Here is a 13,476-nt window from a genome sequence, read left to right as displayed (position 1 = left end):
AAACTCCAGATCCTCAAGAGGAGGCTCGATTTGCAGTGAGCCATCCCTGCCAGGCTGAGCAGGGGCTTCATCGCAGTGTGGGCAGCGCCCGGCTCAAATAAGTCCTCCCAAAACAGTCAGGGCACATAACAACAAGGTAACAACAAAATCACAACTGCAAACTATGCACAGACTCATGCAATGGTCTGACACTAATGACAAACCAACAAGCTGCACTCAAACAGTGGGGAAAAAGCCCAATACCACACCTCTGATCATCATAACCCTCAACACTGAGCTATCCTACAGCCCAAGAGCTCAGCAAGGATCCTAAAATTACCAGTGAGGCTGCACAAAGGGACTCGGGGAGGGAGGGAGGGAGGGAGGGAATCACAGGGAGAAGACAAATTCCCCAAACCAGCAGATGGGGGTTGGGGAATGGAGGGGAAAAAACAGAGTTTAGAGAGAAGAGAAGCAGCCAAATGTGGGAACAAGGAGGGAAGAGTGGGGGGAAAAAAAGGATCTCAAGAGTATCCACTTAAGCTTTGAATTGCCTGGCTTTGTCTCTGCTTCACACAATGGAAACGTACAGTAGCAACAGACAGATGCTGAGAGCTGGTTTGCTTCTCATCTGCAATTCCAAACACCCTGTCAGGAACAAATATTTGAAAAGACATCTATCCAACCATTAATGTATCTAGTGTGGGGTTTTTTAAAAAAAAAAAAAAAGAAAAAGAGAAAAATAATTCCGCATTCATCACAAAGATGATCACGCAGAGACATGCCAATGGAACCACCAGAGAGATAAGCAAAGTTTCAGGTCTTTCTTTAGGGCTGAAGACAGTTCGCTATTGAGCTGAGAAGGTGCAGCTGGTTAAGTATTTGCAGTACAGGGAAGGGGGGTGGAAATCAGACAGCTGTATTTTTAACTGATCATGTGCTTGCTTCTGTTTCATAAGATTTATTCCCTCATTAATCACTGCCCTCCCTTCATTCATGTTAAATATAAAAATGATTAGGAAAGATCCTCATCATGGTTAAAAAAATAATTAGCTGCTACATCATGTTGCACACATTCAGACAGAAAGGAGTGATTAAATTAGGAATATTAAAACCCCATTAATCTGTGCTCAACTTAAGCTCTGCTTGTTCATCTCACTGTGTCACTTATTATTTCTGACACTGAAAGATATTTGAATTACTAGCTGAAACAAGGTCACTATCAGAAAGATGTCAGGTCAGCAATTAGTCAAAGGTGGGAGAAGCTACCAGAACTGAGCTGTGCTTGACATGCCACAAACGTGTCACGAAGCCTTCCCTTCCCAGTGCCACTCTGATGAGTGGGTCAGCACCGGGACCCCAACAGCACATGAACGCGCTCGGACCAGGGCTGCCAAATCCTCCGTGCATCATCTTCATTCCTAAGGTTGCCCCAAATCCTTGTGCCTCAGCCTTTGGGAGGAAGGTTGGGGCAAAGGGTACAATTTGAAACCCACACCTGGGCTGGGACGGGCACGCACCGAGCTCCGCCGCGGCGGTGGCTTGTGGAGCAGCTGCCTTTGGCGCAAGGTGTGGAACGCACGAGCTAGAACAGGAAAGACAGAGCCAATGCAAGGAGAGTGGAGCTTTAAGTCTAAGGCAATAGCATTGATTTCAATATAATTAACTAGCTTGTTCACCACTTGCACTAATGCCTGTGGGCATGAGCACTTATTGTTCACATAACAAAGCACTCTGAGATGTTTTCTCCCTTTTGAGTAGTTAATAACCTCACTTCTGCGGTGGCTCACGAAGCAAAAGCAGCAAGCCTGGCATGAGAGAGATGGTGACAGATGCAACAGAAAGATCCAGAAAAAAAAAAAGTCTTTCCTCTGGAGGAATATGTACAACCATACAAGCATTTAATGGCAACAAGAGACGGTAGCCAGAGATCCAAATGTTTCACAGACTTGTATTTAAAGAGTGGTTTGGAAGGAAAGGCACCACGCAGAATTGGCTTTCACTGCACTGTGTTCACCATTTGTCTGTCCTTGTTGCTGCGTCAGGAGCATTATGTGAGCATCATCCCACATGGACAAGTTGGCACTTGCCCCAAGATGAAGGTCTCCAGTGCTCCCAGTTCCCCATTTAAAGGGCAAATAACCGAGTTTGCTCAGCGCCTGGGACAGGGGCTATCCATATCTATCCGGGGACAGACTTTTTTGCCTGTTGCAATAGCACAAGGGGAGATTCAGACTAGATATAAGGAAAAAAAAAGGTTATGATGAGGGTGATGAAACATTGTCTTGGGTTGCCCAGAGAGGTGGTGGATGCCCCATCCCTGGAGACATCCCAGGCCAGGCTGGACGGGGCTCTGAGCAACCTGAGCTGGTGAAGATGTCCCAAGGGTTGGACTGGATGGGCTCTGAAGGTCCCTGCCAACCCCAAATATCCCATCATTGTAAAACTGCAATAGCAATAATAGCAAACTTTTATCTTCAAATTCAAGAGTGAAAAAGAAGTAACGATTTTTTTAAACAGAACTACTAGCTAAACTTTTTACAGACCCCAGTAATGTTGTGTGGGAACCTTTAGGCTACAACAGGAGGTCTTTGTCATTGCTGCAGGCCCCATTTGCCATTTCCACCACGCTGAGCAAAACCCTTTGAGATTTCTCGTTAGTAGGAGTCAGGTGTTACCTGTCGCCACACGCAGATAAGGGAAGATGCAAGCACAGGAGGAAAAAAAGAAAGCTGACAAGTCAGTCACATCTTACAAATGAGTTCCTAGGCTACTTTTCCAGCCACAGGTGGACTCAGGTGCTTGGTGGTTTATACCTTTGATATATTTGCTATGCTTGCCCTCATTAAGAGAAGAAAAAAACCAAACCAAAACAAAAAAGCAGCACACAAATAGAAATTTTCATCCATAGATCTCCCAAAGTTTTTCCTAAGCACAATATTCCAGTATACAAACTATTTACTGTATCCTTCATTCAGCACTGACAAAACCACCTCTGAGCCTCTTTAAAAAGGAAACAGATAATAAACCAGCTAACAAGCCTGCACTCTAATTGACAACACAGAAAGGAGGGAAAGATGCTGCATCTACTTGCAACCGCCGGAAGAATTCTAGGGAAACAGTATATAATTAATCGAGTTGGGATTTTACTAAGATCCCCTGGTCTTACGAAAAATGCTATAAGACATTTAATGACCACAGGTGAGGAGAATCTTTGGTTTACATCTCATTTGAAACAGAGCATGCAGAATATAAAGTGATCCATAGCATCCCTCCCCAAAAAAACCCTCCCCACACCAATTAGTCTTTCCACTCTTCTATTTGCCTTCAGACAAACCCTCAGGGCTCCCTCTGTGAGTTGTGGGACCTCTTTTTGAATGAGATGAACAAAACTGCACCTTGCGACCACTTAAGTAACTACTCAGGGGAAAAATTAACTGAATATGAACCTCTTTACCATTTTGCTGCTACTTCCTTTGGGAGGAATGCAGCTGGGGTGAGGAAAAAAAGAAGTCAAAGCAACAAAAATGTCTTTGCTAAAATATTTATTTACTCTCAGCACTTCAGGATGTGTTTTGTTTAGGCAATAGCCACAACACACCAGCAAGACATCCTGACTTTACCCACAACAGGTGGGATTTTTAGCCAGACACAGTAGCAGCTCATTGTTACCCTGGAAGACAAGCAGAGGTTTGCCATTGACTTCGCCAAGAAAAGAACTGAGCCAGCAAAGCACTTTCAAAAATCCTCCCTGCTAATAATAGCATAGACACCACAGGGCGCCCAAGTATTTAACAGGCAAGATCTGCTATATCTTTAACTTCATTTGAAATGGCTTTGAGGCTCACCTACATGAAAAAGGAGTCATGCGTGGCTATTACAGGCCCACAGGAATCCTTAATCATTAACATTGGGGAGCTTTATTTAAGAAGTATGGAAAACCAGGAGCAAACCCTGGGAATTCCCATGGAATCCAGCGGCTGGGAGGCTGGGTGGGCAGCAGAAGCCGAGATTTTCTTGGTGACTGAACTTACTGTGCCACTGTGTCCCTGCCCTCCGTCCAGCACAGTCTTGATGACAGAGCCACAGCTACATTTAAAGCCTATTTTCATCCTAAGTGCTGTTTGGAGGCGAGGGAGTGGGACAGAGCAAATCTGTGGCATTAAGGTGTTTATTCATCTAGGACCTGTGTATTTGGTTATTTGAGTACTACGTTGTGTGCAAGTCGTTGCTCCTATTGCATGATTAGGTAAATTAAAAAAAGTCCTAAATACCAATAACTGAGAAGACTTAAAGAACACATCCAAATAATGGGAGTTATTTGGGCTGCCAAGAGGCGACCAAGCACTCCCATGCCCCAAGTGCTGCGAAATTAAGACACTCATAAATCCCTGCCCAGCAAGCCCTGGAGAAATAAAAGAGGCTTTAAATATAATCTAGCCTACCACTTCATATAGCAAAGGGAGCAGCAGAACCGAGGGTAAGCAGAGATCAGCAGAGGAAAGGACAAATATAATTGCTGGAGTCAAACAGAGAAAATTGCAGGTAAATACCAGCTAGATGCTATTTCCAAAAAGTTCCCCGAAGCCCAAGGTGGCTCCGTGGGTAACACCCAGCTCGCTGCGGCTGCACGGGGTCAAGCAGAGCTGTAAAAGGCATCGCTGAATGCACGATAGGTTGTTAATCGGAGTTCGTGCCATCGAGACTCCATTGCTGGAGAAGCTTTTATACAGCTTTGACACTTAAAAATGGTGTTAGGAAATGCAGAGCTTGCCAGCTCTTTAGGACTTCAGCCAGCACAATGAATGGCATTTGTGGTGCCTCTTCCAACTTGCCGGCACAACATTTTGCCACACGTTCACACATGTGTCCTGTAGCAGAAACCCAGAGGAGAAGAGGCTCAAAATGCCAGATCTGGGGCGGAGAAAACTGGGCAGAGCTCTACTCATAAAATGAAAAATAATAGCAAAAAAATAAATCCACTGACAGCTGCACCACTGTCACTCATCCTTTTGCTTCCCAGTCCAAGTCTGGGCCAACAATAGTGTTTCCCATTGCCTCTGGGCAGCGTTTGCTGCCTCAGCAGCTCAGAGGGGGTATTTCAGGGCAGAAAAGGGCAATCCAAGAGCAGCAGCATCACAAGAACTTCATGTTGCCAGGGAAACAGCTTACTTGGTAAAGAAAGCATCATTCTGGGCTTATTTTTTTCTCCTCATTGGTTTTGTATCCCCATAGCATCAGTTAACTTAATCAAGCCCCAGACAATAGAGCACCAGCCACAGGGTATAAAGCAACACGCAGCAAAACAGCAGAGCCCAGAGCAAGCGAGATGGTGCTACAGGTACCCAGACAGAGAGAGCAAGGTTTGGTCTTTAATACAGGGAGAGCCGCCCAACATTGCTATTAGATGAACCCTCATTAAGCAATAAATAAAATCAGGCTGTGTGACCAACGACTAAGACACCAGCTTTCAAATCCGGCTGCTTACAAGCAAGTCAATCCCATGTCCTGTTCCCCAGCTAATCCATCACCCCCAAAGGGAAGGAGAGCCCCTTTAGGAGCCTTCCCAGCACCTCCCCGTTCCTGCTGCCCCATGCTAATAAAGATGCCAGCCTGTTCACACTGCTCTGAATGCCTTTCTCATGTTTAATCACGATGCTATGAGATGTTCTTGTTGCCAAGACCATATTAAAAGTGAGAGCAGAACCATCAGAGAGCAAATCTTGCAGTGCTCGAGTATTGACAAGTGTGTCAAACCACAAAGAGCCACACCAGAGGGGTTATTGCAGCTGCTCCTCCAACTTTGGGGCAGCTCAGGAGCTTGCAGTTACCAAAGCAACAAAGCTTTGGTGCTTCCATCCCCCAGGGCACACCACAAATAGCTCCTGCAAGCCTCCCACCCTGGGAAGGCGCCTCTGCAGGGCGACCACATCCTGGCGGGTACCAGCAGCATCACTCTGAGCTGTGACAACAGGAAGGGAACGGGGTACACAGCCAAACCACTCCCCAGCACCGCGGGACGGGGCAGGGAGATGATGGAGAGTAAGAATTATAAAGCCTTTTTGAGGAAAAGCCACACTTCTGGGTCCTTTCAACCCCAGTGCGGGGCAAATAGCACAAACAGGCTTGGACCATCCCTCGCCAACTCCGTTCTGTCGTGCAATCAAACGTGCAGAACTTGCGCTGGTGACATGGCTCAAGCACCTGGCCTGAGCTCCTGCAGACGTCCCAGCAAAGCCCAAACGGTGCAAATCTGCCCTGCCACAGCAGCCAAGTCATTTCCCTTCCCTGCTGTGTTTTATTACCCAACAGAAGGAAACCCATATTTTTTGAAAATTGAATTACACCTTCTTGAATATTAAGAGAAAAAGTTATTCCCCTTTCTGAGCCACATTAATAACACCCCTGTTTTACAGCTCACAGGGAGGGAACAAACTAAATTTTCTCGTGGTGACTTTCAGTTCTCGAGTAGAGTCCCAGAGTGTTGATCTGCTACTCGCAGCAACAGCGAGATGCTGAGGAGGCAGCCGAGGCACTTGGAAAATGTCCGATTTTTAGAGGGCAGAGGCAAGACAGAAATGAGAGAACATCTTTTGAGCCACTGACATCAGGACACTTGCTCTCTAGTCACAAGTTTAGCCCTAGGTAAACAAACAGAAACTACCCCCCAAAACTGCCCAATGCAACTTAAGTATTTACTGAGGGAAAAGGATCTTTGTCTTAACTCATTGCAAGAGCTTTTACCAGACAAACTAGCAGTGTAAAAAGGATGTTTCTTGCAACAAGGACCAAAAAAATTGCACAGGTATATATTTGAATGAAGTACCCTAACCCAAACCACCTTCCAGAATTTCGTCTTGATTTCAAAGGTCTCACATCTCTGCCATCTGGCACAGGACGTGACTCACCGAGTCTTATCAAGGAAATTGGACCTTCAGACAGAGGTCTTTATATCTATTTTAAAAAAAAAAAAAAAAATATATATATATATATATATATTATTTTTTTTTTTCCTAAGGCCCAAATTTCTCAAATCAGGACTTTCATTAAACCCTAGTGTGGTGTGGATCACAGCCATAATTCTTTTTCCCCCACCTTCCCACCACAAATCCATTCAAAGTGAGTGACATTTGCAAAGTGTATTTTCACGGCCCTCCGTAATCCCTTCAGAATATTAAGACTGCATTACTTTGTCTTTGGTTACATTAACTTCAATTTTCCTTATGAGTAAGTATTTGGCTAAAAATTAATATAGTGGAGTTGAAAAGAATCTTATGATAGGAAAAAGACTAATTTCATCTCTGGCTGCTCAGATACCAGAGTACACTGGGGTTAATGTAATTAACTTACAATTTTAGCCTAGGTTGTGTACATACACTGAATCTCCCTGCTGGAAACAAGATTAGATTTTATTACACTATATATCCTGGTTATCTTCACCATGCCTCCAATATTACTTCCCTCAATGACTTCAAGGCTCTCCGCTGCAATGAAAATGCAGAACCATCTGGTATTGAGCCCATGCAGTTTATTTAAGGATTTAATTAAATGCTCTAAATGGAGAGCTTCTTTGAATTAACATTTTAAATGTGACTTATTGCAGGTTTAATATTGTCTTAATGCCAACCTGGGAAACTCCATAGCCAAGTTGTTGACGTTTAAATTGAATTCATTTGGGTGGCTCCAGGGGGACTCATTAATTAATCTAAACAACTAATGGGGATTGGTTCTGACTTTTGATGAAGATTATTTACAGAGACAATTTGCAGTGAATAAAGAGTCACAGTAGGCAAATGTTTAATTGAATTTAAAAAAAAAAAAAGGACATCTCATTGTGTTCAATATCAAGGATGCATCTTGTGAGTAAGCTTTGAAATACCAAGAAAGGGACGATTGCTTGAAGCTTCCTAGCTGCACACTAATAACAAAGAGAATGGGTAATTACATTTGCCTGGGTAATTTGCAGCTTGTAAGAGGACAACAGGTCTGTCTGGCTTACAGTACACACAGAAAGACTCCAAAAGGAAATATTTTGTTTTATGAAGACCAAGTTGCCCCACTCACTTTTACTTATGCACCAGAAAACGGCATTTTCTAACCAATCATCAGCTGGAAAAACAGAGCCAGCTCCTCTCGCTTGCTTTTGCAAAACTCCAGAATAACTGCAATGAGCTCAGCAGAGCAGCTTTAATTTACAACAACTTAACCTATAACATCCAATCTTCTTTTATTCTTTGATTATATCAAGTTTGGAATCAGTTATTTGTACCTCTGAGTGCACCACGAGTCCTGCAAGCACCAACATCTAGTTATGTGGTTAGTTTTCAGCAAGCCACAGCAGCAAAACAGGACCTGCTTCCCTGGGTATCTGCACTCATTAAAGCAAATCATCCTTTAGTATTTTTCCACTGTTATTATCATTATCCATCTCATCTTGAAGTTTCCAGTAACACCAGAGGTTGCCACCAAAGCAAGACAACGTGATGTACCAAACACTGTGCACGCTGGTGTCCCAGGGAAGCGCAGCTCCTGCCCTGTGCCCCAGCTGCTCTAAAAACCCGTGATTTCAAGCATTAATTCTTGAAGAGCAGTTGTGTGTCTCTCACAAGGCACATGTGTTACTGGCGAGCATCCCAAAAAGCACAGCAGGCCGAGGAGTGAGGCAGAGAGACCGGATCACAGCAGTAGCCTTGCCTGCTACACCCTCTCCTATGTGACTTTTGCTTGCTATGGATTGCCCTTAACCTAAAGCCAAACTGATTTTAGATTTTAAAGCATCAAAGGGCAAGAGAGGTGAAGGACAGAAGCAAAATGAGGACATCAAGAAGAAAAACCAACGTCAAATGCCACAACTGCTATACTTCTATAGTGTGGCCATTAACCATGCAGAGGTTGGATGGAGAAATCATCCAGCATCTTAAACACTCACATAATTGGGAAATGCATCAACTACCAGAGATGGCCAGCGGAGACTGGAGCAGCGTATTGGTACAACAGGAGTCCTGCTCCATGCTGGTGCTGCCCAGCCCATTAAATTGTCTCTGAGGACCACTGTCAGGGATCCAAACAAGACTAAACCATGGTGAACACGCTTCACCACACAACAAAGGCAAGGTCTGAACCCAGGCTGGGCTCAGGGTGCTAAGCAGGGTTGTACAAGGCAAAGCCATCGTCTTCCCCACGTCCTGCATGAGCCCAGCCAGAGCCCGAAGCTGAGCCCACACTCTCCTCTGATCTCTCCCTGTCAGATTTGCATCTTGTTTCCAATAATATCACAACCTGTCTAGTCTCAGTCGAAGAGGTTCCAAACTTCTTTTCTTTCCAAGGCTGGACACATCCTGCATGCTAATTTAGGAGGCAATTGAGGGGGAAGGTACATTAAGAAAATGCACATAGCCATTAAGCCAGGGAGACTAAAGCATCCTGCCTCGATCAGCACTGCTGGATACTGTCTAGAGCATCGCCAGCTGCTCTCAGATACCTATAGTGGAGCTCTTTTATGCAAACACCTCCAGTAACAGCTTTTGTGGATCTGACAGACAGAGTGGTTAAAAATTAGGCATTCAGTGGGTATCCAGTGGAGAGACATTGTGCAGCACATCTGAAGAGGGGAGTCACACTCGGAAAGGAAATTCTGAATTGTCTGAAGGGGAAAGGCTGCTCAGGCAGGCGGGACAGACCCTGACGACAGATCAAGCCATGCTGTGAGCGTCGCCCATGTCGTCCCTCCCCATCTTCCCTGGGATCTCAGCTCCCTTGAATACGGATTCACAGACAGAACAGTCACATCCCAACAGAAGCAACCAAGCCAGATATTCACTGCAAATGGGAGGATGGAAGGACTGTGGTGTTTTCCCCATCATCGCTCAAAATTTCCTACAGAATCTCCTCTGTCTTAGTAAAAATCAAGCACATGTTGCAACATCCATTAGGTTTGAGCATCCACGAGGCCATAGAGCTGGTGCTTGTTTAATCTGCAGGGCTGTGTCCCTTCTCAGAGCACCCCAGGCACTGAGGTCTCCCTCATGCTGATGGGATGGAGAAGTGTGGCTTAAAGCAAATTTTGTCTTGAAGGATTTGCTCAGATGTAATGTTACTTTTTTCTCCTTGGAGCAACCAACCTGGTTACAGCCTGCCCGTGGAAATGGTGTGCAGCACAGATAACCTCAATTAAAGATGCTAAGTTGGACACACATTGAACAGATGCGAGAACTTTATTAAACAACATCTTTAAGAAAACAGCCCTTTAGCAGCACCAACTCACCTCAGCAATTCCCATATGCAAACACTACACTAATAACAATTAAACCATCATTTTGGACTTGGACCACTGACAAAACCAGAGGGTTTAGCTTAATCCATGATATCAAGGTCAATGAATGGCAGAGGAATCATCCATGGAATACTATTTGAGCAAAAATCGCATGTTTTTTTTTTCTGATGTTCACCCTGTTTTCTTTTGAAACACCCTGTTGCTGTAGGGAATACTATTTGCTCTGGCTATGCTGCTGTTTCCTAGAGACAGCCTTCACTTTTTTATGTTTTACTTAATCTATAATCAAACTAGAATATCTCATCCAAACTTCCATGGACTCCTGTGGGCTTTGGTACCAATAATTAAAGGCATCTGCTAAGGGGTAACTGCACTGTTCCTGGCCAGGAACCAAATAGCCATGTTGGAGAGCTGACAGATTTGGGACTGCCATTTAGGTTACTGCAAAATATATAACTAAATAATATACATATTAGTTCATATTTTATATGTATAAATAAATCAAAATATATATACACACGCACAGAAACTTCTGAAAAAAACTAAAATCTGCCCCAGTGATGCTATGAAAAACCCTACTATGCCGCCTATTTTAATTGAAAGCTGGTCAAACATAAATTCATGTTTAGAAATAAACTTTGACAGAACAGCTAAAGAGCCTTCTCTGGAAAAAGAGCTGATTAAAACCTGCAAACTAAGCCTGGAAGTGAGGTGAGAGAAACCCCACATGAAAATGCATTTTCTTTCTTATTCTCATTTACACTCCTCTGTTATAAATAAGGCTGCATTGAGAAAAAGAAAATTCAAGTTGTTATGTTGAAGTGTTGGGTGGCAAAGCCATCACCTTTGTCACCGTTTGGATTAAAATGCATCTTTCCACATCCCACATGCAAGTGGAATATAAATGGTAAAACCAGAACATTTCAACAAGTATTTGGAAAGGGATTTTGTTTGTTTTTAAGGACTTGTCCTACTCGAGACAGAATCCACAGACCACACAGAGTGTCATGAAACATCTCTTCTTCACTCCCTTACAACAAAAGAAGCAGGAACACGTGTATTGCCAAAGGAGATATGGGTGAATGCAGGAGAACTTCAGGTTTACAAGTAAGATTTACACTCTCAGATGCGACCAAACCCACATGCCGGTAGCCATTTCCATATCTTGCACCAAACAGCTACAAGAGGAACCTGTCACAGAAAATGATCCTGAACCTGAGTTTCAAGAAAAGCTGAGCCCGGGTTTCACACCTGGGACCAGTGTCAAAACCATCATCCCAGTCTGGCTACTGCCATCTCGGCAATGATAAAGTCCAATTTTTGCCAACCAGGCCGCACACCTTTCTTTTGTAAAGTAGAAGACATCAACACAACCACAGTTAAGAAGTGTCATTTAGTTTTGGATTAAACAAAGCTAAAGACTGACCTGTCCGTCACCAAGATCTTGATTGTCTTTGGTATCAAATTGACAGGCAGAAGCTTCCATGTCCTGGAGAAAAAAAAATAATAAAATTACATTTAAAAAGTTATTCCCAAATCATATACGTATGTTTGTTCTAACAATATGTACACTACACATCGTACACAGAGTGGTTCAAGTTTGTGCTTAGCATTTCTGGTGGCTCAAATGCAGAACAAACCAGAAATTAAGAAGTAAAAGTTCCCAGTTTCTCAGCACTGACACATTTATAAAGCAAAAAGACAGTCAACCCAACTTTCTTTTCAAAAGAAGACTGAAAATATTGAGCTATCTGCCACCTTCTGTAGCAAAAAGTCCTCGTGGACTTTGAGATTACGGAATAAACGTCCCAACAAAACATCAGCTGGTAAATTATTGTGTGATTGCTGATGCCCAAGAATAACATGAGGAGGGTGACCAGGCTATTCTCACATATTCTTCATTTTGCCTTTGAAGATATCAACCACCATGCTCTGGCGTCACCTTGACTCGCTCAAAATTTGTATAATGCTCTTGTTTGTTGGACATACTCCTTGGCAGAGCAAGGAAAACTACTAAAAGAACATGAGGCAAGCTTTCAGAAATAACAAATCTGTCAAAAAATATAGTTTCTACAGTGTACACGTATTTTCCTTCACTGTGCATAGGGGTGGACATCTATTTTGTAGGCAGTCCGTACGGACCACGACAGGAGGCACCTGCAGACACTCAGAGTTTGTGCAGAGGATTTCCCCTTGAGCTCCTGGCAAATAAAGTTTAATGCTATGGAAGGGATCTGTTGGCTGTTGATATTCAGAAAATCTAACAGCAAGATAATTACCACATGCCAGGTGAGACACCTTAAATACCACATTAACACACAAGCAACAAAACGTCTGAATTAGGTGCCAGGGTCTAAGAGACAGGGCTGGCTCAGCTCTGCCTTGGCCAAAAGCGAGGAAATCCAGACCAGAAAGTGCTGTTTCATGAACACAAGAACTGGTAACATCAGTCCTGTGCTTGTGTTGTTTACTAACTAAATTATCACCCACTCCCTTTTCAGCCTTCTGTGCTGAACCACCCAGGGCAGCAGATTAAGAGAAAGAGAACATGCAAAGTGGAAAATCATCAGCATTTGTTTCTGGAGGAGACAACTGAAAGATGGAAAGGCAAAATTAGAAAGATGCAGCTCTAAGACACAAAGCACATCAAGACAAATGCCCATTACCCTGCGCAATGTTCTACTACTTTTCTTAGTAACACGCATCACTTGGATTAATTTTCTGAAAGAAAACAGACTGTCTCAACAGCAGCCTGATGGTCTCTGCAATTCACTTTACAATTACTCACTAAACTACCTTGATTTAATTATTCCAGAAGAATCTCACCACCACTGATAACTACTTAATTAAAACCACAACTTTTAGAGCAATAAGAGAGTCACATTATATTGTATTTGAAATAGATTTCTTGCTGAAAACATGCACAGTTCATTTTAAATGGCTTAATGTGCCAATATATTTAGAGTCCCAGGGATTTTAAGAATGGTTCGAGCAACAGCGATCATCCAGAGACAGCAAACAACACCCAGAAGCTTGTTCTCCCTCAGAGCAATTCCGGTAAAATCAAATTGAGAAACATCACAGCAACAAAGCCACCCTAGAGCATAAGAAAACTTTCTGCGCACGAAAGTCAGAAGGTGAAGGACCGAGAAAAACTCCTACCCTGCTCTACCTTCCCAGGGCTCTGCCACTCCTGCCCCTTCTCCTGGTACAAGGGGTCCACA

The 13,476-nt window shown here is 43.6% G+C and overlaps 1 protein-coding gene across 13 annotated transcripts in view; it reads right to left on the bottom strand.

Moving 5' to 3' along the window:
* The window catches only part of TNRC6C (trinucleotide repeat containing adaptor 6C), a 278,770-nt gene that overhangs the window by 246,998 nt on the left and 18,296 nt on the right, over nucleotides 1–13,476 (bottom strand). For all 13 annotated transcript variants that reach the window (XM_082066871.1, XM_082066872.1, XM_082066874.1 and 10 more), the window contains exon 2: nucleotides 11,679–11,741. In XM_082066871.1, the coding sequence (XP_081922997.1) occupies nucleotides 11,679–11,741 (63 nt within the window). The remainder of the gene's footprint in view (nucleotides 1–11,678; nucleotides 11,742–13,476) is intronic.

Source organism: Streptopelia decaocto (genome assembly GCF_964273445.1).
Source record: "Streptopelia decaocto genome assembly, chromosome: 16".
Lineage (NCBI taxonomy): Eukaryota > Metazoa > Chordata > Aves > Columbiformes > Columbidae > Streptopelia > Streptopelia decaocto.
The sequence above is the reverse complement of the archived record's forward strand: the minus strand, read 5'-3'. Positions and strand labels throughout refer to the sequence as shown.